The sequence below is a fragment of the Aplidium turbinatum genome, chromosome 4 (assembly GCF_918807975.1).
Source record: "Aplidium turbinatum chromosome 4, kaAplTurb1.1, whole genome shotgun sequence".
Lineage (NCBI taxonomy): Eukaryota > Metazoa > Chordata > Ascidiacea > Aplousobranchia > Polyclinidae > Aplidium > Aplidium turbinatum.
The window spans coordinates 21,792,491-21,816,370 of NC_137475.1; the positions used below are offsets into that span (position 1 = coordinate 21,792,491).

A 23,880-nucleotide genomic window follows, 5' to 3' on the forward strand; every position below is an offset into this window, starting at 1 on the left:
TGCAACCAACCTGTTTTGTTTCAAATACAAATGATTTTACTAATGTTGTCGCAGCCTATTTTAACTTTGATTCAAGATAATATGGTGAATTTTGAGATATTTTGGTATAAGGGCCCAGGCCTGGCATCTCATTGGTACCGGACCTAAATTATCTTCTCAATGGAAGTACACGCAGTAAACTTTAGCAGCTAAAAACATGCCACTGACGCGCAAAAGTCTATTACTTGTGGGCCCCCTGAGATGGTGGGCCCGGGGGCCGGGCCCCCCTTGGCCCCCCCCTTGACACAGCACTGATGAAACCCCTGTCATTACATTCGATTTACATTTTGCAGGTGGCAAATTTAAGTCAAGTTGTTGGCAAAAATGCAAGCGATTGTATCAGTGGACTTATTCCAACTATTATTATCGAACACAACACAGTTCAAGTCATGTCGAGAACAAAGAAAGAAAAAAAACATCGTGAAGTCTAAGCACTCGTTTGATTGTTTAAAAAAGAATCTGAAAAAGATTGTTCTTGGTGAGTACGGATAAATGTTTCTACTACGACTAAATGATTATGTCATAACTATGCCATTTTGCTCTTTTGATTAATGTATGATGTAATTGTGAAGAGTATTGAGTAATGTATGAAAATGTTTTAGTGGTGTAGCCTACTCGCATTGATGTGAACAACGAACATGGTGGTTAGTAGGCTATGTCGGCATTTATATACTGATTTAACACCTTTTTTTTTACTTTCATGATTAGACATGGTGATGGCGCACGACAAAGCTGCTGCCGTGCAGCAAATTGATGAAGAGTTTCAGAGTGATTTCGAAATTGGAAGGACAGGCAAGGTGGCCGAAAACGGCAAAAACTAACTTTTGGTGAGCTTGTTGTATGTTTGAAAGACAACTGCGAATGTGTTGCTTTAGTTGTTGAATAATTATCTGTACACGCAATTAGAATGTATTGGAACTTGATTATCGCTCTGCGTGGCGCAGAATCGAATGATAAGTTTTTTGTCACGCACGTTGGAGAGAGGGATATTACATTGATATTGCAGATTGTCAATTAACTTCGTATTATCCTGGACGACAACTGATCAAAATCCTACACTGTTGCCAAACAGCCCTCTTGAATTAAATATTTTTATTCATTCGCAGGAATTCAGAATGATAAAGATACGCAAGAAAAACCTGCTGATGTGCAATGAATATCCATCTGTCAATACGATTTGACGTGGCTTGTTTCTAATAAATGTGAAAATATAAGAAGCTCGTCTGTTACTTTGCTTTGTCACAAAGGGAGTAGTGTTGCTTATAAATCCGTGTTGCTGCTGTTCTTTCGCCCAAGGATTAGCTAGGTTCAACAATAAACTTTTGGTGATGAGCGAAGTTTAGGTACAGAGACGTTTGGCAAATGTAAATGCCAATGCTGTTCAGATGTTTTATGCACCAGCTTGCTTCGCATGGCCAACCTTGGTCAAAGCGCGGCATCACAATAGTCAATAGGTCAGATGAAGCAGCGTCATGGTGCATAAAAGTCAACCAGAATTTAGGCGCCAGATGAAGCAAAATGGTGCACAAGCCAGCTTGCCAACGTTGGCCAGATACAGATGCCAACGTTGGCAAGATGAAGCAAAATGGTGCATAAAACATTTTGCCAATGTTGGCAAAATACAGAAACCAACGTTGGCTAGATGCAGAAGTCGACGTTGGCTAGATGCAGACGCCAACGGTGGCAAGATGCAGACGCCAACGCTGGCCAGATGCATCCAAATGGTGCATAAAACATTTTGCCAACGTTGGCAAGATGCAGAAGCCAATGTTGGCAAGATGCAGAAGCCAATGTTGGCAAGATGCAGAAGCCAATGTTGGCAAGATGCAGAAGCCAGCGTTGGCAAGATGCAGACGCCAACGCTGGCCAGATGCATCCAAATGGTGCATAAAACATTTTGCCAACGTTGGCAAGATGCAGAAGGCAACGTTGGCAAGATGCAGTAGCCAGCGTTGGCAAGATGCATAATCCAATGTTGGTAAGATGCAGAAGCCAGCGTTGGCAAGATGCAGACGCCAACGCTGGCCAGATGCATCCAAATGGTGCATAAAACATTTTGCCAACGTTGGCAAGATGCAGAAGGCAACGTTGGCAAGATGCAGTAGCCAGCGTTGGCAAGATGCATAATCCAATGTTGGCAAGATGCAGAAGCCAACGCTGGCAAGATGCAGACGCCAACACTAGCCAGATGCATCCAAATGGTGCAAAAAACATCTTGCCAACGTTGGCGTCTGCATCTTGCCAATGTTACGGCCACCTTCTGGCCAATGTTGCCCCAACAATCAATGTTTACTGGGCTATGACGTCAGCTCGTCTCCAAGTTTTGGATATTTTTAGGTGGTGCTGGCAGGAAGAGAGGAAAGCGTGCAGCCAAGATTTTAGTACTTTGCCGGCGTGGAAGATGAACTCTGTGCATATATGGTCTGGGCCCGCGGTGCTTTACCTGGCTTTAGGAAGTTTAGAGCATGTTGGAATTCTTCGAGGGTGAAGTCGCGGGATATATTTTTGTCAGATTGTGTTGGAATCTTCCACAGTTCAGACACTTCCTTAGCCACTTGGCGAGCCTTGCTTTCATCCCCTAAAGCAGGGGTCACCAACTGGCGGCCCGCGGGTTGCATGCGGCCCGCCACGCTGTTTTGTGCGGCCCGCGGAAGGTATCAGCGCACAAGTATAACCAAAAATACTTTTCTTGAGGAGTTAAAGAGCATGAAGGCACAAAATACTTTCCGGGAAGCACATTTTTGCTTAGCATACGATTCCACCGACCTATCAATCAGATTGGAGTTCTAGGTAGAGGTCGTTTAAAGTTATTCCAATGCGATCTCCAGCCACACTGTCCCACTGGTTGATTAAAACGTCTGTTTTCGAATTACGAAAATGTCTGTGAGCATAGGGTTGCTTATTTTAAGTTTGTGAATGTCCTGTAAATACTAGTGTGCTTTTCACCGTTATTAGACTTCACGAGCAGTGTTCCTTTATGCAAGTTTTTGCTGGCAAAATAGGTCGGTGTGCCAACTCAATTTATAATAAATTGGAAAAATATTATATATAAGTTTAAAGACTTTTTCTTGTATGAAAATATTTAGCTTAGTACTGAAAAATGTTGTTAATCAACAATTCTTGCCATGCTGATAAGCACCGCAAGTGAGATTTGTCTAATAATTATAATCAAAGAAAGACGGTTTTATAGACTCTCACAAAAAGAATGAAAAACCAACTCGATCATTGAACAAAGACGGTTATTTTTCTTAAATGTATTAGGCTAACAAAAGAAAAATGATCGAATTGCAATTTCTGCATGCTTGCCCCCTATAAAAGTTTACCTTGCTTTGGTGACATTTTGTACACTTTAAAAGCCTAATAATGTAAATTTTGTATCAAGACACACACTTTATTTTTACCAAGTTTATCAAAACTGGATTTCTGTAGAAGTTTGTGACACAAATCTTGATTTCAAATTAAAGCTTTGTTTTAAACATTTTTTTTTCATCATGGCCACAAAGAGATTGTAATGGTTGATTTGTTGAAGGTTTGTATACTGCTGTGTTGGCTTTCAATATAATTTTGAAAATTTGCTAGTGTGGTCCAAACTTCCCTTAGTGTAGGCACATTTCACCTCGACCTCATACATTGAAATAGGCCAAATTAATTGTCACCTAGTTGAGTGAGCAATGTGTTTGTAGATTACTACTATATATACTGTTCCTATTATACAACCTAGTTTACATTAGTTTGTTTTAGAATGGACCCTCGGCCCCAGAACCTCATACGAGGATGATCTTATTCCTTTAATGCATATCTTGATCATATATACTGCATAAAAACAAAGTGTGCCTGATACAATTGCCATCACCGAACACTGTTTTGGCTTGTCCATTGTACTTTGTAAACAAAATAAGGTAATATTCCTTTTCAGAGGTTTATAGGCTATGTCTCTCAGTCACATTTTGCTATGAACATAAAAAGTGCATTTATGTGTATCGTCGTTGATCACAATTTGATTTGTTTTGCAGATATGTTTCTGGCCTTATCGGACTCGTGATGATTTTTCTACTGTTGAAATTTGAAGTCTTGCACTTTCTACTATCTACTTCATCAATGCAAAGTCAATGATAAAGAATTTGAACTACATAGTCATTGTAGGGGAAGGTCGGGGCCTATGAGCATATTGGGTCCTATGATCCACCCCTCTATTTTTTTAAATAAAAAGTTTTGCCACTCCGTTTCAGTCGAGATCTTTTCTTCATGCTTGAATGCATTCCCCACAATTGCCAGGACAATCTCCTGTGAGAATTCGAAGCGAAAGCAGGGTTTCTTCATTTTTATGTTGAAAAAGTAAATTTTGAGGGGTTCGGAAATTTTACTATAACTTCCTAGTTTTTCAACAGATATTCAAATGGTTTAATTTGGTGACAAGTAGTGTCCTTCTTAAAGAAATAATGAAAGAAGTGCACTATTAAAGTTAATAGTTTAGAGTCAATACATGTGAATTTGTCAACATGGAGAGTCGGCACCTATGAGCCACCTTGTGTGCTGATCCTATGAGCCATCCTACTGGGTTGAAATTCAGATCACAATTAGTTTATTGTTAGAAAGTTGTTTATTTATTTTTTATATTTAAGCTAGTTAAGATTATAGTAAATTGTTTATGTGTACTTTTCAATTTTTGTTTAACAGTTTAAGATACAAATGTAGGCTATATCTGTACATAAGCGATTTCAAAAATTAGTTCACAAAACTGACCATAATGCCTCGAACAACTGCTAAAAAAACTAATTGTGGTAAATCGTTGTTCCAGTTTCCTCTGTAGTCATAGTTCTTCCTCCGCCCGTCACTACTGGGTCAACAAAAAGAGTGAAGGGAATTAGAAAAATTTTGATTGACTTTTCTGCTTTTGATCTTGTGTGAATAGCCTGTTAGTAGCCTATAGGCTATTCGATGGATCGATTTTGTATGCTTGTGATCATAAAAATGATGGCACGGTTGTGGCATGCTTAATTTGTTTCATATTTTCTAGCCTTCTAGGCCTATATAATCTGTCACTTATAAAAAAAATGTAGGCTTAATGTGATTATTAGAAGTTATTATCTTTTTATTTAAAAATTATGGAAATCTTCCAGTTTCATGATCACTTAAGCCTCTATTTTCAACTTATCATGTCCCATTATATTGCAAATGTGTTGTTGTGTATTCATGTAAATGTATTCATCGATGTATTCATGTAAATACGTTTATTCTTTTGATTGTACTGGTGGCTCATAAGACCCCACGCGTTGGATCCTATGAGCCACTTCAACAAATTTACATTTTTTGCTCCACATTAAAAATCTGACAAGATAGGAATTTTCTCTTTGGTGATTCAACAGGTTATATCACTAGTTATGCTAACATGGAATATGAGGTGAAAATATTCAGAAATAAAAGAGTTATGGGACTAAATCAAAAAGGGGGATCATAGGCCCCGACCTTCCCCTACTATCATGGGCATATACCATATCAGAAATGCACTATATACACTTATACTCTAGTACAGTGGTTCCCAACTCATGGGTCGCGACCCAAAGTTGGGTCGCTTGATAATTTTTTTGGGTCGCTTGTTTTTGAGGCATATTGTATCTTGGGCGAAAAAAAATAACAATAAAAAAAATTTAAAACGTAAAGAGATCGATCACAAAACTGGAAAATATAAACACAAGTCATGAAGCGTTTCATGTCGAGACATCGGAAAGCTTTGTAGCATGATCGTAGTGCAAGAAGTTTTAACAATTTTCGCTTTTATTATTGTTATTATTATTATAAAATAGTTAATATTAGTAAATAATTAATAGTTAAATAATTAATAGTTAATAGTATAAATAGATAAATAATTAATAGTAAATAATTAATAGTTAAATAGTTAAATAGTAAATAATTAATATTAATAGACTTTGTTTGGGATTTTCTTCTCTCTGTTACTGAAGTTTGCATTCGGTCACTCCACACAAGGTGTCCACCTACACACCCGCAGTGATGGGAAACTGTTCAACCTGGCCCGACTGAGAGCCAAGACGAAGGTTCGCACAGTGCTGATCAGAGAACTGCTGTTTGCCGATGACGCAGCACTGTCAGCACACGCCGAGGACGAGCTGCAGCAGTTGCTCAACCAGTTTGCACACGCCTGTAAGGAATTCGCACTAACCATCAGCATCAAGAAAACAGTAGTCATGGGCCAAGATGTCCCCAAGCCACCTGTCATCACCATAGGACCAGAAGTGCTCGAAGTGACAGACCACTTCACCTACCTTGGTTCAACGGTCACCAGCAACCTGTCCTTAGATAAGGAAATCGACAGACGGATAGCCAGGGCTGCAGGAGTGATGACTCAACTCGGGAGGAGAGTGTGGGACAATAATCTTTTGACACTTAACACAAAACTCAAAGTGTACCGTGCGTGTGTTCTTAGTACTCTGCTGTACGGTAGTGAGTCCTGGACCACTTACGCCAGACAAGAAAACCGCCTTGAAAGCTTTCACCTTCGTTGCTTGAGGCGCATTCTTGGTATTTCCTGGAAGGACAGAATACCCAACACCACTGTTCTGGAACGTTCTTGCTCCCTGAGCATACACCTTCTCCTCTGCCAGCGACGTCTACGCTGGTTGGGGCATGTATCCAGAATGAAGGATGGGCGCATTCCAAAGGACATTCTGTACAGTGAACTTGCCACAGGGAAACGCCCAGTAGGACGACCCGCACTGCGTTACAGAGACGTTTGCAAACGAGACATGAAGCAGACTGACATAGACCCTGCCAGCTGGGAACTGATCGCAGCAAATCGCAACAGATGGCGCTACGAAGTCAGTGCGGGTCTAGCAAAGGGTCAGTCGAGGCGGAGGAAGCAACTAGAGGAAAGAAGACAAAGAAGAAAAGAGAGACAGCAGCCCCAGAACTCCTCTGATTTCATATGTCCAAACTGTGGACGAGACTGCCACGCCAGGATTGGACTTCAGAGCCATATGAGAAGCTGCCGTACCCAGAGTGCTACCATCATCTGAAAAGATGGAAGGATGCCTACTACTACTAATTATAAAATGTAAACCCAACAAAAATTTCAGTCTCAAACACAAATTAACTTGACAAAGTTATGTGATATATATTGTAACGTGCACTAGCCTATATGTCACGAACGCTATGTCGGACAAACTATGACAAAGTTTTCCACACGTTGGACCACGCATAGTCTGGTGTGGTAAAACCGGTAAAACGCATCAAAGATAAAGCCCCAAGTGCTGTATGGACTTATTGCTTTCTCCACAGAGAGGCCTTTGCTGCAAAATGGACAATCATTTAGCTCGAGCTCTTGTTTAACGGTCCGAGCCAGGTTGACGGTGTCCAAAGCAGCTTATAATTCTAGGCGTGGGATCGTGTGTCTTCCAGCGCCGGGTAGAAGGGATTTTCCTGTAACAAGACTGCAAAGAACGGTTGAATCAGGTAATATTGAACGTAGATAACACACGGAACCCCTAGCTAATGTTGAAGCGTCGGAGAAGAAGTGGAGTTGGACTTCCGGGGTCGCAGTGGTGGACTTCAGCTTGTAGCAGCGAGGTATACGAATCTCGTTTAGACGTTCTAAAGTGTTTTCCCATGATCTCCACCTTTTTAGAGTATTTGGTTCAGCAGGGTCGTCCCACCCTACCTTTGCTAGACAAAGTTCACTGTATATGAGTCTAGCTTCAAGAACTACTGAGGCTACTAATCCCAATGGATCAAACAATGCATTTGTTACTGATAGCACTTGCCTTTTAGTCAACGGTTTTGTAGACGGCTCTACGTTGAATCGAAATTCGTCGGTTTGTACGTCCCATTCCATGCCCAGGACGCGTTGCTTTGGCCCTTCTCCAGGCAGCTGATTCTTTATCGATTTGGACTTTTCTTCATCAGGGATAGAATTCATTACCTTATCGCTGGTGGATAGCCATTTTGTTAGTTTGAACCCAGACATGCCAAGGATTGCTCGTAAGTCTTTTACGAGCTTACATGCACTTTCATCGTTTTCAGCTGTTAGCAGTGCATCATCGACGTAGAATGACGTCAGTAAGGTTTGAGCGACATGAGGGTCGAACAACTTTCCATGCTCTCGAGCGGTTTCACGCAAGCAGAATGTTGCTACAGAAGGAGAGCATTTTGCTCCAAACAAGTGTACCTTTGTTCTGTACACGGTGGGTTCACGCGTTAGATCGCCGCCCTTCCACCAATAAAAACGCAATGCATCGCGATCACATGGTGAAACTTTTACTTGGTGAAACATTGCTTCAATGTCAGAGACTATTGCAATTCGGCCCTTGCGAAATCGCATTAATACACCGACCAAAGAATTGTTTAGGTCGGGACCAGACATGAGGTAATCGTTTAAACATCGATTGTGAGAAGTAGCAGCGCAGTCAAACACGACACGTACCTTGTCTGGCTTTTTTGGGTTGATAACTGGGTGATGCGGTATATATCATTTCCGATTAGTGTTGTCGATGTCGTCTTCTGGTATTTCTTCAGTGTAGCCCTTCTCTAGATTTGACTCCATTTGATCAATGTATTTTTCTAAAAGAGAATTGTCTGCAAGCAGACGTTTCTTTAAGCTTTTCAGGCGCTTTTGCGCCATCTCGCGGCTGTCAGGAAGCTTAGCACAGTCATTGCGCCATAAAAGTGGCAGCTGATAGTGACCATCAGAGCGGGTTAACCGTCTGCACATCATATCGTAGGCAATTGGGTCCTCACGAGAAAATTTAAAACCAAATTCTTGTAGTTCTCTATGAGATTGCAAGAATTTCATAAGGCTTTCCATGTCGAATAAGTCTGTGTCGACTGAAGGTGAAATTGTTTCTCCTTCGTCGGTTATGATTAAGTCCTGGATGTCTTCGATGTCTACGGGCCACTTAGCGCCTCTAACAAGAAGGCTTGTGCTATTTTCCTTTGGACAAGGGGCATCTTTGAAGTGTGAGCCACGGAGAAGCCAACCTAGTGGAGTGCGGATGGCATCTGGACTTTCGTTCGGACGTGGCGAAAATCTGCTTTCCAGACATCGATGGGTAACTGCATAGTTATTGCCAATCAATAACATTACTGAGCAATTTTCGACTGCAGGCAAATCAATACCTTGCAGATATTGATATGCTTGCAGCGTTTTCGGCTTTGGGCTCAGTTGCGGATCAACAGGGATTTTGTTGACTACTACGACTTCTTGTAGCTCGAAGTCTTGTTCTTCATCTAAAGATGACACTATAAAGGAGACGATGGGGGCTTCCAGACGTTGAGGACTTTCAGACGATAGCGTCTGGAGAGCAAAACTACGCTCACACTCTGGTTTGGTATCCAGAAGTTTTATTAATTCTTCTTCGCAGAACGTACGGTCAGAACCAGAGTCTAGCAGCGCATAGGTTTCGACAGTTTTTTCGCCACAAGTTACCTTTACGGGAACGATGTCCAGGTATGAGTTTTGGCTAGCTAGCTCTTCCGGTTCTGAGCGCACGGCGAAGTTAGGCGCTTTTACAAATGTGTTGTCATAGCGACTGCGAGGAGTACGGTGCCATTGGTCGCTCATAACTTTAGAATCCCAATGGTGGTCATTGCGACGGAAGGTATCGTCTTTTGTCCGTATTGCAGGTCTTGACATACCTTGTTCTGAAAGATTAGGTGAATGTAGGAGAGTGTTATGTTGCCTGCTCCCGCAACGGTCTATCTGGCACGAAAACCTTGAAGTACACGCTGAACTTAAATGGTTTGGGCTTAGGCATTGTTTACATAAGCCCTTTTCTTCGACAAGGCGTACTCGTTGTCGATAAGACAGAGCACGGAATTTTTTACATCGAAACACACTATGAAAGGCATCTAAGCAGCATGCACATTTCCAATCCTCCTGCCGTTTGTTAGGCTTAGTTAAAGGAGGTTTTGGGTTTTGTACGAAGTTAGTGCTAAATGAAGATACCTTATTTTTTCCAGATTGTGGTACACTGGACTTGTGTGGATTACTCGATAGTAGCTTTCGACCGTAGACGGAGTTTGCATTCATAGTATTCTCTTCTATGAATGCTACGAAGTCAAGAAATCCAGCTGGTTTCTTGCCTTCATTGTTTTCTATTATCACACATGATTTCTTTATCCAATCTAATTGCATGGTGTGTGGCAATTTTTCCACCAACATCGTGATAAAATTGACGCTGTCTAAGCTGACGGCAGACACCTTGCCATCAGGCGTGCGAAATAAGGAAGCACTGCAGCGATTTAAAAGCACAGACAATTTTGTGAGACGTTCTGGGTCGTACCGCGTGAATTTCGGTACGTTAGTAAGAACTTCTTCACAGGCCTGGGCTATAATATGTGGCTCACCATACCTGTGACGAAGTTCTTCTATTGCTAACTGGTAGTTATTTCTGCGGTCAGGACAGTCTGCAAAGTGCTGGATTTGTTCCTGAACACCCCTGCCGCAATGTTGCAAAAGAAATGACAGCTTCTTTTCTGAGGGAAGCCAACTGCCAACATGAGTTTCGAACCGGTGTTGAAAGGCACGAAAGTCCATCGGGTCTCCTTCGAACTTTCTTATGTCAGGCTTGGGAAGTAGTCGCTCACTGACTTCGGCCTGAAATTCATATGGGTTAATACGTCAAGATTGAAAAACATCGTTGTCGGGGTTTGAGTACCTCATATCCCGGCTACTGTAGCTTGGATGTCCGAAGTGGGATTCTTCATTAATTTCGAAGTTATTTGGGCGTGACGTTGGGCTCGTAGAAAACGTGACTTTGGCTCTTTCCTGAGTTACATTATCATTATAGCTTCGTTCATTTTGTTGAGATAAAACTAAAGTTTGATCATTTGATCGCAAATTATCATGAATTTGTGAACCATTAATTATTTGTTTAGGGTTTGAGACTTGGGGCGGAATTGACAAGTGACGAACGCTTCTTACAGAACCTTCCTGAGAATTTGCTTCCCACACATCTGCTTCGACCCTAGCTGCTTCTAAAAGGCGAAGGTCTTCAGCTGCGGCTCGGTCTGCTTTCAATTTCGCTTTCTCCAGCTTGAGTTGCCTCTCACGCTCTTCTTGTTCCAGTTTTAATTGCCTCTCACGTGCTTCTTGTTCCAGTTTTAATTGTCTCTCACGTGCTTCTTGTTCCCGTTTTAATTGTCTCTCACGTGCTTCTTGTTGCCTCTCACGCTCTTCTTCGAGACGACGCTGCTCATTATGCTGCACCGCTAGTCGTGCAAGTTCTAATTTAGCTTGCAACGCCCTTTGCTTAGAGCTTCTGTTGGAGCTTGTTGTCGTGGTTCTGCGGCTTCCAGTTCTGGAGCCCGATTTCGAATGGTGGGAGACATTGAGAAGATGCAAAGAGTGAGCCTGACTACCCTCATGCTCGTCCTGTTCTTGTAGCCAGCTGTCGACTTGGGCCATGAACTCGCCTTTACCTCGAATGTAATCATCTTTTGTAAGAGTGGAAGATTCGAGCAAAGGCGTGTCATCGGGCATGTCAGTGCAGAGATCCATCAGGGCGCTAAATAACCTGTCTAGGTCACGAAGCCGGGCACGCATTGTTGTTGCACAATTGGGACTTTTCATTAAATTGTTGATTTCTAAATAGAAATCGCTTAATTGCTTGGCCGCATCAGAAAGATTTTCAGCGGCCATTTTGCTGTAGAGTTTTCCGCTTCTTAGCATACAACGCGTTTGAAGGCAGAAAAGATAGAAAACCAAGCGAGAATTTGCTGGTTAAGTTTGTTAAACCGTGTAGAATTTTGACGCGAATTCTACGTTAAAGAATATCTTTCTCACTGGCGCCAAACAGTGGATTGGATTATTATATGCGTCGCTCAGTTAATACGGTTATGCGCCTACAACAGACAGAAAAACAAGCCAAGTAGATTGAATCTGAACGCGGTCTTGAGTTCTGTTAGTTTATTGTGGCAGATAGGTTGCAAGATTACAAGTCAGAAGATCACAAGGTCACAAGATCACAAGTTGTAAGTCGAAGGTTCAGTCACATAGGTTGCAGGTCGCAAGGTCGGCCACAAGGTTGCAGGTCGCAAGGTCGGCCACAAGGTTGCAGGTCGCAAGGTCGTTTAACAAACTTAGTGGGCAGATATAGGCTACTTCAATTCTAGATAGAGCTGGTGATTATAGTTCAGACTCACCGAGACAGCAATCAGGGCTTGAAGTGATAATCCGTACAAACAATAATCCAATAATAATAGTCGTAACAGTCATACAGCAATTGATTCTACTAGTGCATCTTATTCAAATAGAATACAAAATTTACAGTTAGTAAATGGTCAAGAAATATTTAACATAAAGTTTCTCAATTTATGCTTAAGAGTTAAGATTTAAACATTTCGTTTTACCAAATGCAGCTAATACAAAACTCAACGGAATTTCTGGTCTATGCTCTCAAACTTTTGCTTTGCTAAGCCTTTTATGCTGATATTGCAAAACACAAAGAAGATGCGCTATATAAAGACAGCGATAAGAAAAAATAGCTTCAGTAATATGCCTTGGTTGAAGAAAGCAAGCGGAAGACAATCGTTCGCTAACGTTCATACAACATCTTTCAAGATGCGGCGAAAGCTTCGAAGAAATGTTGTGCTACACCAAGTATTTACAATTCACATACAGACAACGACATTTAGACGTTGAATTACCGTTGGCCGTGCTATGCCAACGTTTAAATGGATGATGAAAAACAACGATTAATTCTCAGCTCACAAGATGACATAAATTGTTTTTTAGAGCAATAGAAGTTAAAAATAGCATTTTAAAACAACACACTACAGATAGTCTGGTGCCGTTTCATCAGTCACAATCCCTGCAAGCCCAGTCTCTTGTCTAGAAACTGACAGTAATTATTTAACTTGTTTTTTCGGGAAGAATAAGGAATTGCTAAAAATGTAAATTGTTTTTGTACAATTCGATAGATCACCAACTCCGTGGAAAGAGATATAAGGATTTAAGTAAACACAAGCTTTATGTCTGTAAAGTAACGTAATAATTCTATCAGCACGAAGACGCGATTGACGTTTCAAAGGTTTTCATTAAAACAACAAAGAATCGCTTGTTCAGTTGATATACATAGACTGCTTCATACAGTGGCTGCTGTATGACATGTTATTCAAGTCGATTATAAAATTAACATAGACCTAAATAATGAATACTGAAATGTTATTCGCTCTGAGGATGCGCATTGTCATGGTGCGCGAAACGTCAGTGAAGCAATAAACCATCTTGTTTGTTGTTAATTTTACTTTCAATTTCATCAGATGAACGTAGCAACTAGTGCTAGAAACGACCTAAATAATGTTAGAAAGACTAATATAAATATGAGGTTTCTGGTCATTTTGAGCTATAAATCAACTCTCTGGCCCAAGTATAACTGTAATTACTGTAAAATCGTGATTATCGGGGCAAGCAAGGGGGTTCAAAAGTTTGGAGGTGACCTGCTACCCCTAAACATTGTTTATTTTTCCTGAAATTTTAACAGATTGTTTTATACCCTTAACCTCCCCACCAAAAAAAAGTAAGGGTCAATCGATTCCAGTTTTGAAAATCATGGGGCACCAGCCTCACCCTACTATCTACGCATAAGTTTTGCTTATACTGTATAATGTAACCTTGTGTGTTTTGTGACTTGTGTTGTGTTTATGAATATGGGCCTGTTTCTTTAGTGCCTGATGCAAATAAATAATAATAATTTGCTTCTACCAAATTTGTAGCATCTGTTTTTTTCTTTATCTGTGCATAACCTATAAGCAATTATACAGAAAACTGCCAACATGCAAAAATTCTATCTTTTTAATTCGCTGGTAACAAATAAGATTGAATTGCATTCAGTTTTTTGTATTAGCTTAATAATATTTTATAAAAGCAGAAAATAAACAGCAATTAAACTATTGCCTATCAATCAGAGAATTTAGTCCATCACAAGTGATAGTGATCTTTGAGGTCTCATACCTACTGTATATTTATCACAAATATGCATTGCTCAGTGGTTTACAATGCAGGCATTTTCAGTGCTCTTTATGCTGAGTGCAAAGTAGGAAAGCACTTTTCTAAGGTTTTTGATGACCCCAAGGGGTAGGCTATTTGCCATTTTCACTGACTTAGATGTAGGCACTACAGTATATGAACAAGGCCACATTTATAGTAGTGGACTTGTGGTCTAGTTTTAACGTATAAAAAAAACAATCTATTAAAAAGCGAACAAAGAATTCAAAGTTATTTTACAAAGGTCATGAAACAAGGAAGGTTGTTGAACAAAGATACCAAGGTCAGGAGCAAAATGGCTGGAATGTGAGGTTAATCTAATCAAAAAATATGTAGCCCAGATATAGACAGTTTGGTGTTCGAAATGTTTGCTAAACATGAGTTTAGAATCCAAAGTTATTAAAAATCACATCTAAAAGCATAGCCTGTCCAAAAATTACAATGGTGCAGTCTTGGTGTTGGTCCACAGGCAACAAAGTTTATATTGCCGTAACATAACAACCCACTCGGTGCAATTAAACGTTTCTGGCATCGCTTTGAAAGTCTGGATGCCACTCTGCACTTCATATTGTTAAGTAATTTTTTTTTTGGTTTCTTCATTTGCAATATAGGCTACTATGACCCTCAAAAGTGTTCTACTTTGATATCATAGTGTGCTGATAGATAGTGTAGGCTAGAGTTTCATGACTGTACTTGTGTTATAAGCTTGTTTCTTTCTGTGAAAGTCATTTGTGCAGAGGAAGTAAAACTCAAAATGTATTGCAATGATCGCATTGACAAAAGATGTCAACTAGATCAGCTGATTGACGTCAATGTAGGGGAATACCCTATATTTTGCAAATGACGTAACACAATACGCAAGGAAACCGCAAGTAGTGTAAACGCGAGCTGTTTGAGACAAGACGCACGAAAATCGCAACGCAACAAAGACGTACGGAAAACACACGTAGTCTAAACCCACCTTTAGAAGACACAAAAAAGCACGGAAATTACTTTTTGCACCCTCTGATCTATTTAAAGGTATGTATGGTAACTTAAATTGTATCTTATGTAGGCTACATAAGGTAGAAGTTTTTTTGAATGATAAAAATGAGCCTCACTATATCACGTACGCATTACGTAGATTCACTCTTGTTGTTGACTAGCCTAAATTTGGCCAACAGTTAAATTAGTAGAGGTGGGGTAAAGTGGACCAGTGGTGATCCACTTTACCTCGTCATAAATATTTTTCTTGTTTATGATTTCTTGACCGAATTAGGTGCTGTGTTACTTATAATCTTGTAGCTTATTTTACACAACAGCCGTGTAGGCCTAATTAGCACCCAAGTGGATAGTTGTTCTGATATGATTGGTTGGTTATTGAATCTTTATCCTCCGACTGACAAAGCCTTGATAGGTTATTCCTGGTAGTTTCGCATTCTTGTAGAGGCTCTTGACGCAGGGCCGGTTACCGAGATTGGCTGAGTGATGTTTCCAATTGCTGAGGTGTTGTTGCCTGAAATTATTCCATCCATTAAGTGCCGCTAAGTGGAGAGCAGTCCTGAAATGCGTTGCTCAAGCGCACACCCCGAGAGTCAAACCAGTGCCGCGTAATCTTGAGCCGGGTGCGTAACCACTGAGCTAACGGGGCGGAATATCCCACCAATCATGAGCTAGTAGACGAGCTGGTTCTTAACTTAGTTATATTCTTGTTTTTCAGAATGCCTCGTTATTATCACCAAAGGACATCCTGTGGGCACATGAAGCCTGCGCTGGTTGCAATGAAGAGGATGACAACTTTATCTGTGAACTCTGTTTTTAAAAAATATTTCAAAGTTTGATTCTTAATGGACTTATGAACTGCAGTTGTGAAGTTTCATAATGTCTTCGCTAATGATGCTAGTGGTAAATAATTTGATTGCGTGGAAAAAATTTACGGAATTTGCTCAAAACTTACAACGGTCCAGTTTACCCCACATATGTGGGGTAAAGTGGACTATTGGAGGTAATTTTTAAATTAAAAAAAAATATATAAAAAAGCTGGCAGTCATCAAAAGCGCACTTTAAAAATTGTCGAAATATGTTAGAGTTAACGCTCAAATAAAAAAAAGTTAATTTTTTTGGCAAAATCAGTGAACTGTACTGAATTAACCCTTAGGTATTCCACTTTACCCGTATTCCACTTTTACACGTGACAAAAGGAGTGCAAAAGTAATCAAGGAAGCATGCTATAACTGCAGGCATTTGTGCACTCATTGCTTTTTTTATAGGGAACACTGTTCATGAGTTACAATAGAAACGTTTTTTCGATGATTTCCACAAGCGTTTGTTTCATAGTGCCTGATTTCTTTCTCCCTGTTATTGGAGCCTATTTTTCTCTGATATGTTTGCAGGGCACTATTGTTGCCTGTATTGCGATGTGTCAAACATTTCCATGTTTAGGCTATTGAAACTGTTCATGGCAAGATATCTTTTGTGAAGCGAAGTAACAACACCACTCTTTGCTTGGCGATGAATATTCTGATGAAGCCACTCGCCTCGCTATAAGTGCGCAAAACAAGTGGCCTCGTTTATTGGTAGGCACTTTAACGTATTACACCTCCCGAAAAGGTAACCGCAACCATGCGTGACCATCGAAAAACGTACACGCAAATCAGCTGACTTCAGTCATGTGACTCAATACGTGATTATCTGGTCGTCTTTATCGAAAGATTTTGATGCAAAGAACTTTTACTGAATGCATCCCCACAACCTGCGTGGCCAAATGGGTTAGGGCAAAGGAGTAGCAATTTCGACTTCGTGGGTTCGATTCCCACCTTCTGCTAATACTATTTTTTCTTCTGCAACTGAACTGAGTGCAAGAAGAATCTTAATGACTGCAATCAATGGAGTTAATAAGGAAAATTGTGACTGAAATATCAGTGATGTCATATAGGTCACGCATGATTGCGTTATGGAATTCGGACAGTGTACCACGTAAAAGTGCCTACCTCGTTTATTAGGCAATGTTTAAGAAGTCAAAAGTGTTGTTAAAGGAGCTTGGCCTGGCAGTAGCGTTGTTCGACTAATTTTGTTGCTGCGGTATTCTAAGATTTAAGAACACGTAACGCTGGATACTGGGTACGAAATGCGTTCTTTTCTAGCATAAGAGTCAACCTACCCAAAATTTTATTAGTGCAGCCCGCCACAGCTCTCCTAAGTGCCAAAGTGGCCCGCATGCAAAAAAGGTTGGTGACCCCTGCCCTAAAAGATATACCCCATTATTCACAAGCTGTGATGCAATAGAGTTGGCTGTAATGGGGCGTTCTCCAAGCGGTTGTCTGGACCTGCCAGTTAGCATGTTTATCGTGGACCATGCTTGATGCTTTACGGCTTGAGTGGGTGAAGTCGATGTTTTGGACCGTCTCTTCCCATCGTTCTCGTCTATTGTTATCAAGCCTTGTGATCAGTTTGCTGGCCGCTAAGTCTGATGCGTTGCCAGTGAAAGCTTGTGTGGTGAGGAAGAGTGTTTCACATTCTTTATCCCAGCACTGTATGTAGCATTTTCTGCAGCCACGAGGAATGCACTTTTTTGCAGCGTAGATGGTTAGGTCGCAGAAGTCCTGGTAGGCTGTGTCTGCGTTAGTAGCGTCTGGAGAAGGAAGCTCCTTAGCAAACTGGTTGGTAATTGTACCGTAGCGTTTCCAGTCAGCCTTGCGAAAGTTCCATCGCTTTACTGGCTTGCTCAATATTGGTATTAGGCTACATGACGAGTGGAGGTTATAAGAGAGGGTCGATGTTGTGACCGTGGGAACTTTCCTAGTATGGTACTTGTCTGTCAGGGAGTTGGCAGTTATTGTTGGTTCTCGCAAATGCTAAATCTGGATTGGTACCAGTGTTCCATCGTCCTGAAAGGAAAGTTGGTGAGCCTGTAGGATCTTGAAGGAGGATCAGGTCGTTGTTAGAAGCCCATGTTGCTAAGCATTCTCCATTCGCACTGGTGTTACTGTACCCCCAGTCAATATGCTGACAATTGAAATCTCCAGCATAGATGCAAGGGGCGGGGAACACAGGTAGTGGTGTAACAGACATTTGCGAGAGAGGAGGTTTATAGATGTTAATGATGTTGTGCCCCTCTACATTGATGCAGTGCCACTCTGTCTCGGAATTCTCCGGAGAGAAATCTGATGTTTTCCAAGACAGGTTTCTTCTGACAAAAGATGCGAGGCCATGTTTCCTGCTAAGAGTGTATCCGGCTAGCGAAAAGTTGTTGATTGCTAGCTTTCCACTGTTGTGCAGTGAGTTTCCTGGAGGAGAACAGTGGTTGCATTGTACTCGTGGACCAGCGCTCTACAATGTCAAGCTTGCTAGTCGTGGGCCCTTTGACGTTCAGCTGGAGGATTCGGAAAGACCCCTGCCGAATCCTCTTTTCTCCGGTCTTTGTCCCAGCTGGGACGACCGTATGCCCTGAAAAGGACTGTTTTCGCTGTGAAACGTCGTGAACGCAGTCTTTTTCTCTGATATTTTTATGAGCTTCGTTTTGCCTTTTCATTTGTAATTGAACTCGGCTACTCACAGGAGGGACCACGTGAACTTCGTGAAGGTGCTCATCATCCCATCCCAAAGGCTAGGGCTAAATCGTCGGCATAACTATATTGCTTTGACTTGGTGCAGGGTAGGTCTCTGATGTAGATATTTAATAGCAGTGGGGCCAAAGTTGATTCTTGGGGCACGCCGTTTTTCAAAGAGCGAGGTCGACTACTCTGTCCATCGCTGGTGTAAAGTGTGAAGCGTCTATTAGAGATCATCTCCAAAATGAATCGAACTCTGAAGCGGCTAGGGATAAAACGAATAACTTTGAGAGTCAGTCCACGATGCCATGCCGTATCATAGGCTGCAGTTAGGTCAACCAGTCGCCTACGGTGCATTAATGTAAAAGTGATGCTTCAAATGCCGAGGCGAATCCAGAGTCCGATCGCCCTACCAATTTTGGAATAAGTTTTAAAACTCAAATTACACTGGTCAATAAAAAAAATAAATAATTCTTGCATGGGCTTTGAGAACTGATTTAGGGTAATTTTGGGGTGCTGAGTCCGAATCTGACCTCAGATTTATCCTATCACGTCAGGTTTGTGAGATATGATAACACCAAATTGCTACTTTTGTCAAAAGTGGAAAATTTGGCGTTGCGTTTACCACCAACATATGCAGTGCTATAACGAAAGGTTAGTGTTAGACAGGCCAAAACAGCTTAAATAAGGTTACTGAACAAGCATTGCCATAGGCCTGTTTAAATCTTTGTGGTTTCAAGCAAAACATTGACGGGGGTGGGGGTCAGTTATATTTTTAGCCTCCCTTTTAGCTTGTTACTACTGCATGGTTAATAATGTTGCTTAGAAAACAAACTGGTATCAAAATTATAGTTGGTGGGTGTATTTCAGCTAATTATGTAGGCTACTACATGGCCTGGATTTCTGGATATAGCACAATGTGTATGTGCAATAAACGCAACGTCAAATCTTCCACTTTTGACAATAGTAACAAATTGCTGTTATCATATCTCACAAACCTGACGTGATATGATAAATCTGAGGTCAGATTCGGATTTAGCCCTCAAAATTACCCTAAATCCATTGAAAAACTCCATGCAAGAAAAGTTGTGTTGACCAGTGTTATCAAACAAATTAGTTTAAAATGCACAGTAGTTTGCGATTTTGGGCCTGAAGTTGGAAAATTTTTGTAGAAACACCTTGTTATTCCAGATTGTTTGATAGGCACTTTAACATCACCCACTCGTTGAAGAGTGCCTGCTTTTCAATGTGGAATTGCTTTGTGTTTTTGTCACAATTTTTCTTGTAAACTCCATTGATTGCAGTCATTAAAGGCATACTAAAGGAAAATTTCAAACCGGAATTAAGCATTAAAATGAGTAAACTGAACATTCAAGAATACATTTCAAAAACAATTACCCAAAAAAATTTGTTTTCAATGGCGCTGGCAAGGCCCAAAGTCCAGTGTTTCATTTATTTTCATTTTGTTCAAAATGACCAAAACGTGCAAACACAGCTCAAGAATACGTCATAAAGTCCAGCAATAACAAAAGCCACGTTACCAATCTGATGTTTTGAGCAAACTGTCTGCTGTTTTGATATTAAAATGTGCTGTTTTGATGTAAATACATACATAGCCTACAGTCAAATCGCCCGCAGTAACAATTATTGCGTGATCGGTTGATTGCTAGACTTTATGACATAGACTTTATGACGTTCTTTACAGTCGCACGCTTCGTTGCTCAGGCCAAATCTCGTTTTGAAAGCTCTGACAAAAGCACGCGCACAATGGTGGTCAGACCGCAATGGGGCAAAATTTTATTGAAAATCGTTTTATGGTAGCATGTTAAACACAAAGAACGTGGAAAATCGCCAAGTCAGGTTTTTCCTTTAATACCCCTTTAAGATCCTTCTTGCACTCAGTTCAGTTGCAGAAGAAAAAATAGTATTAGCAGAGGGTGGGAATCGAACCCACGAAGTCGAAATTACTACTCCTCTGCTCTAACCATTAGGCAACGCTGGTTGTAGCGAAGCATTCAGTTAAATTTCTTTGTATCAAAAAAATTTTTCGATCAGAATATCACGTGTCGAGTCACATGACTGAAATCAGCTGAATCGCGAGTACGCTTTTCGACGAGTGGGTAATGTTAAAGTGCCTACCAGATTGTTTAGCCTACTGTTTAGCCATAACAAACTATATTCATTATTCAAGGTTTCCACATACTTTAAAAATGGTTAAAGCTACCATGGTAGCCTATCATGTCAGTAGAATGATGTTATACAAATAAGCTTATCATGTCAGTAGAATGATGTTATACAAATAAGCTTAGGCTATCGTAGGAGAAGGAAGCTTTTTTGAAGGTTGCCACAAGAGAATGCTTGAGTCAATCGGAAGATGTTATCAATAGGCATTAGTCAATATTTTCCACAATACGAAACACCATAAAACAAAATCTTCATCTTTTTTTGAGCCGCATCTAATGGATCAGTGGTTCCCAAACTATGGGCCATGGCCCACTATTGGGCCACGAAGACGGTTTCAGTGAGCCACAGAGTTATTTGTAATTGAACTTATACTGTTCCTGTATTGTTAACAATTTCTAGATTTTTTACCGAAAAATTTTAACTGCCATTCTTAAAACTGTCTGCCACGGGAAGGAATTGTTACGTAACAATGAGTTTTTAAGCTTGCATGTGCCAGAAATCGTACTTAAAAACAAGCGTTCTTTATGTCGTGGACTGATAGTTATGAGGTGCAGAGCGAAGAAGAGATTGAATAAAAATTTGCAATTCGAGACATGCTAAACTAAATTACTAAATACTAAATTATTCAATGGCAAACAAAAGAAAGTATGATGATAGTTACGTTAAATTTGGATTTACTTCGTTAAATGATCATAGAGTCGAAAAGGGACAGTGCGTAGTATGCTACCGCGTCTTAAGCAATGAGTCATTGAGACCGAGTAAATTGAGAAATCACCTGGAAAAAAATCATCCTGAGTTGAAGAATAAAAGCATTGAGTATTTTAAACGACTAGAATCTAGCTGTAAACGTCAACGACTTGACAAAACTGGAAACTTTCAACAAACTGATCAGAAACTTACAGAAGCATCTTTCGTTGTTAGCCAAATTATAGCTAAGCAGAAAAAAGCTCATAATATCGCTGAAACTGTTGTTAAACCGTCTGCACTGGCCATGACAAGAATTGTCCTGGGTGATAAACATGAGAAAAGTCTCAAAGCTATTCCTTTATCCAATAACACAGTAAAGAGACGAATTGCCAGCAATGTCAGAAGACATTAAGGAACAAGTAATAACTGAAATAAATAAATCTGCTTTTGGTCTATTCGCCATCCAGCTGGATGAGTCTGTCGATGTATCTTCAGTTTCTCAACTTATGGTTTTCGTTCGCTATGCAGTTGACACCTCTGTAAAGGAAGAATTACTCTTCTGCTGTGCTTTGAACACCAGCACAAAAGCATCAGATGTAATGGAAAAAGTCAACCATTTTTTTAATGAAAACGGAATATCCTGGGACAATCTGTGTGGCGTGTGCACTGACGGTGCACCTGCGATGCTTGGTTCCAAAAGTGGATCTGGCACTTGTGCAAAGAAAGGCTACTGGCGTTATGTTTACTCATTGCTTCATTCACCGGGAAGCCCTGGCTTCTAAAACTTTACCAAGTGGTCTCCAAGATGTGCTTAACGTTACTATTAAAATAGTAAATTTTGTGAAGAGCAGCGCTTTGCACACTCGTCTATTCAAAAAACTTTGTGAAGACATGGAATCTGATCATAAAAACCTTTTGTTTTACACAAAAGTTCGGTGGCTCTCTAAAGGGAGCGTTTTATGCAGAGTGTTTGAGCTCCGCGATGAGTTGGAAATCTATTTAACTGATGTAAAACCTGAGTTAGCATTTCACTTTACCAATGCAAAATTTATTGCTTGTTTGGTAGATATTTTTCATTCTTTAAACACCCTTAACCTGAAAATGCAAGGAAAAGAAAAAAACATTATTCAGAACATGGACTTGATCAATGCGTTTGTTGAAAAATTGGCAAACTGGAGACGAAAAGCTCAAAACGGCAATTTTGCCATGTTGAACAACCTGTCTGATATTTACGAGTTAAACGATGAACTAAAGACCAATATTGTTCAACATCTGAAAGAGCTGGAAAGCGAATTCAAGTCATATTTTCCTGAAGTTAGTGCTGATGACCTATCACTTGCAAGAAATTCGTTTCGACTTTCCCCTGAAAATGTGGAAGATGAATTGCAAGACCAATTGATTGAATTGAAAAACGACTCCAGTTGCCGAGATCTATTCGAAACTTTGCCACTCACGGAATTCTGGCTAAGCATGGCATCATCATATCCAGAAATAAGCAAAACTGTACTTAAACAGTTATTGCCTTTCGCTTCTACATGGTTATGTGAATCTGCCTTTTCAGCGCTAGTATGTATGAGGTCCAAGCAACGCAACCGCCTTGAAGTTGAACATGACATTCGCTGTGCTCTTTCGACAACTGAGCCAAGAATTTCTAAGCTTGTTGCTAAAGCACAAGAGCACCCTTCCCATTAAAAAATAAATTGCAAAAAAACATTTTGTTTGTTTTTGTGTTACATGTTATACAGTACAGTAATTAGGTAGTAGAACTTGGCCGATTAGCGTAGTGGTAAGAAACATCGCTATCTGTGCTGGAGGTCTGGGCTGCGATCCTCGGGCCAGTCAAATCAGGCACAGCGTCGCCACTTAGAAAATTGCTAGAGCCTATAGTGCTCGCCCATATACAAGTGTATAAAATATTTTGGGTGGGCCACGAACTTTTTTTGAATCAAAATTTAGGCCACGGAGTAAAAAAGTTTGGGAACCACTGTAATGGATGGAATAATTCCCCGGCAATAATACTTCAACAATCGGAAGCTTCACTCTGTCAATCTGGGTGACCGGGCCGCGAAAATTTTTTTCCCACCAGATTTCTGTCTCATTTACATATTTTGGTAAAAGTTTGTATTAAAACCGTGTGAATGCAACATTTTCTCGTTGGCACGGTTGGTTCAGTGGTTTCATCCTCTGCCTACTGATCGGTCGAACGGGGGTTCGACGCCCGTCGTGGTCAAACTTTTTTTTCTTTAAATTAATTTTTGCGGTGCACAAGAGCTTTTCAAAAAAGTAGGGTTAAGGAAAGCTTAGGCTATATTTTATTATCATTGCACAATTTCATTGGCAAATAGTTATTTCCCAATCTGAATCAACCAATCTTTCAAAACACTTTCGGAAAATCTTACTTTTAGAGTGACTAGAATCAATGAGACAAAAATCTCGTGGGAAAAA

At 40.5% G+C, this 23,880-nt stretch overlaps 1 protein-coding gene, 1 long non-coding RNA gene and 1 pseudogene across 2 annotated transcripts; 2 read left to right on the plus strand and 1 right to left on the minus strand.

Moving 5' to 3' along the window:
- The first annotated feature begins 386 nt into the window (after window positions 1-386).
- Window positions 387-1,181, plus strand: LOC145768443 (uncharacterized). Its single transcript, XR_014288935.1, has 3 exons — window positions 387-517; window positions 748-866; window positions 1,146-1,181. It is a non-coding gene; the product is annotated as an uncharacterized LOC145768443 (long non-coding RNA).
- A 6,236-nt stretch (window positions 1,182-7,417) lies between these two features.
- Window positions 7,418-8,413, minus strand: LOC145768976 (uncharacterized). Its single transcript, XM_082580578.1, has one exon. It carries the CDS (start codon window positions 8,411-8,413, stop codon window positions 7,418-7,420), a length of 996 nt encoding a protein of 331 aa, XP_082436704.1.
- A 13,326-nt stretch (window positions 8,414-21,739) lies between these two features.
- LOC145768977 (protein FAM200A-like) lies at window positions 21,740-23,127 on the plus strand (annotated as a pseudogene).
- Window positions 23,128-23,880: the final 753 nt, after the last annotated feature.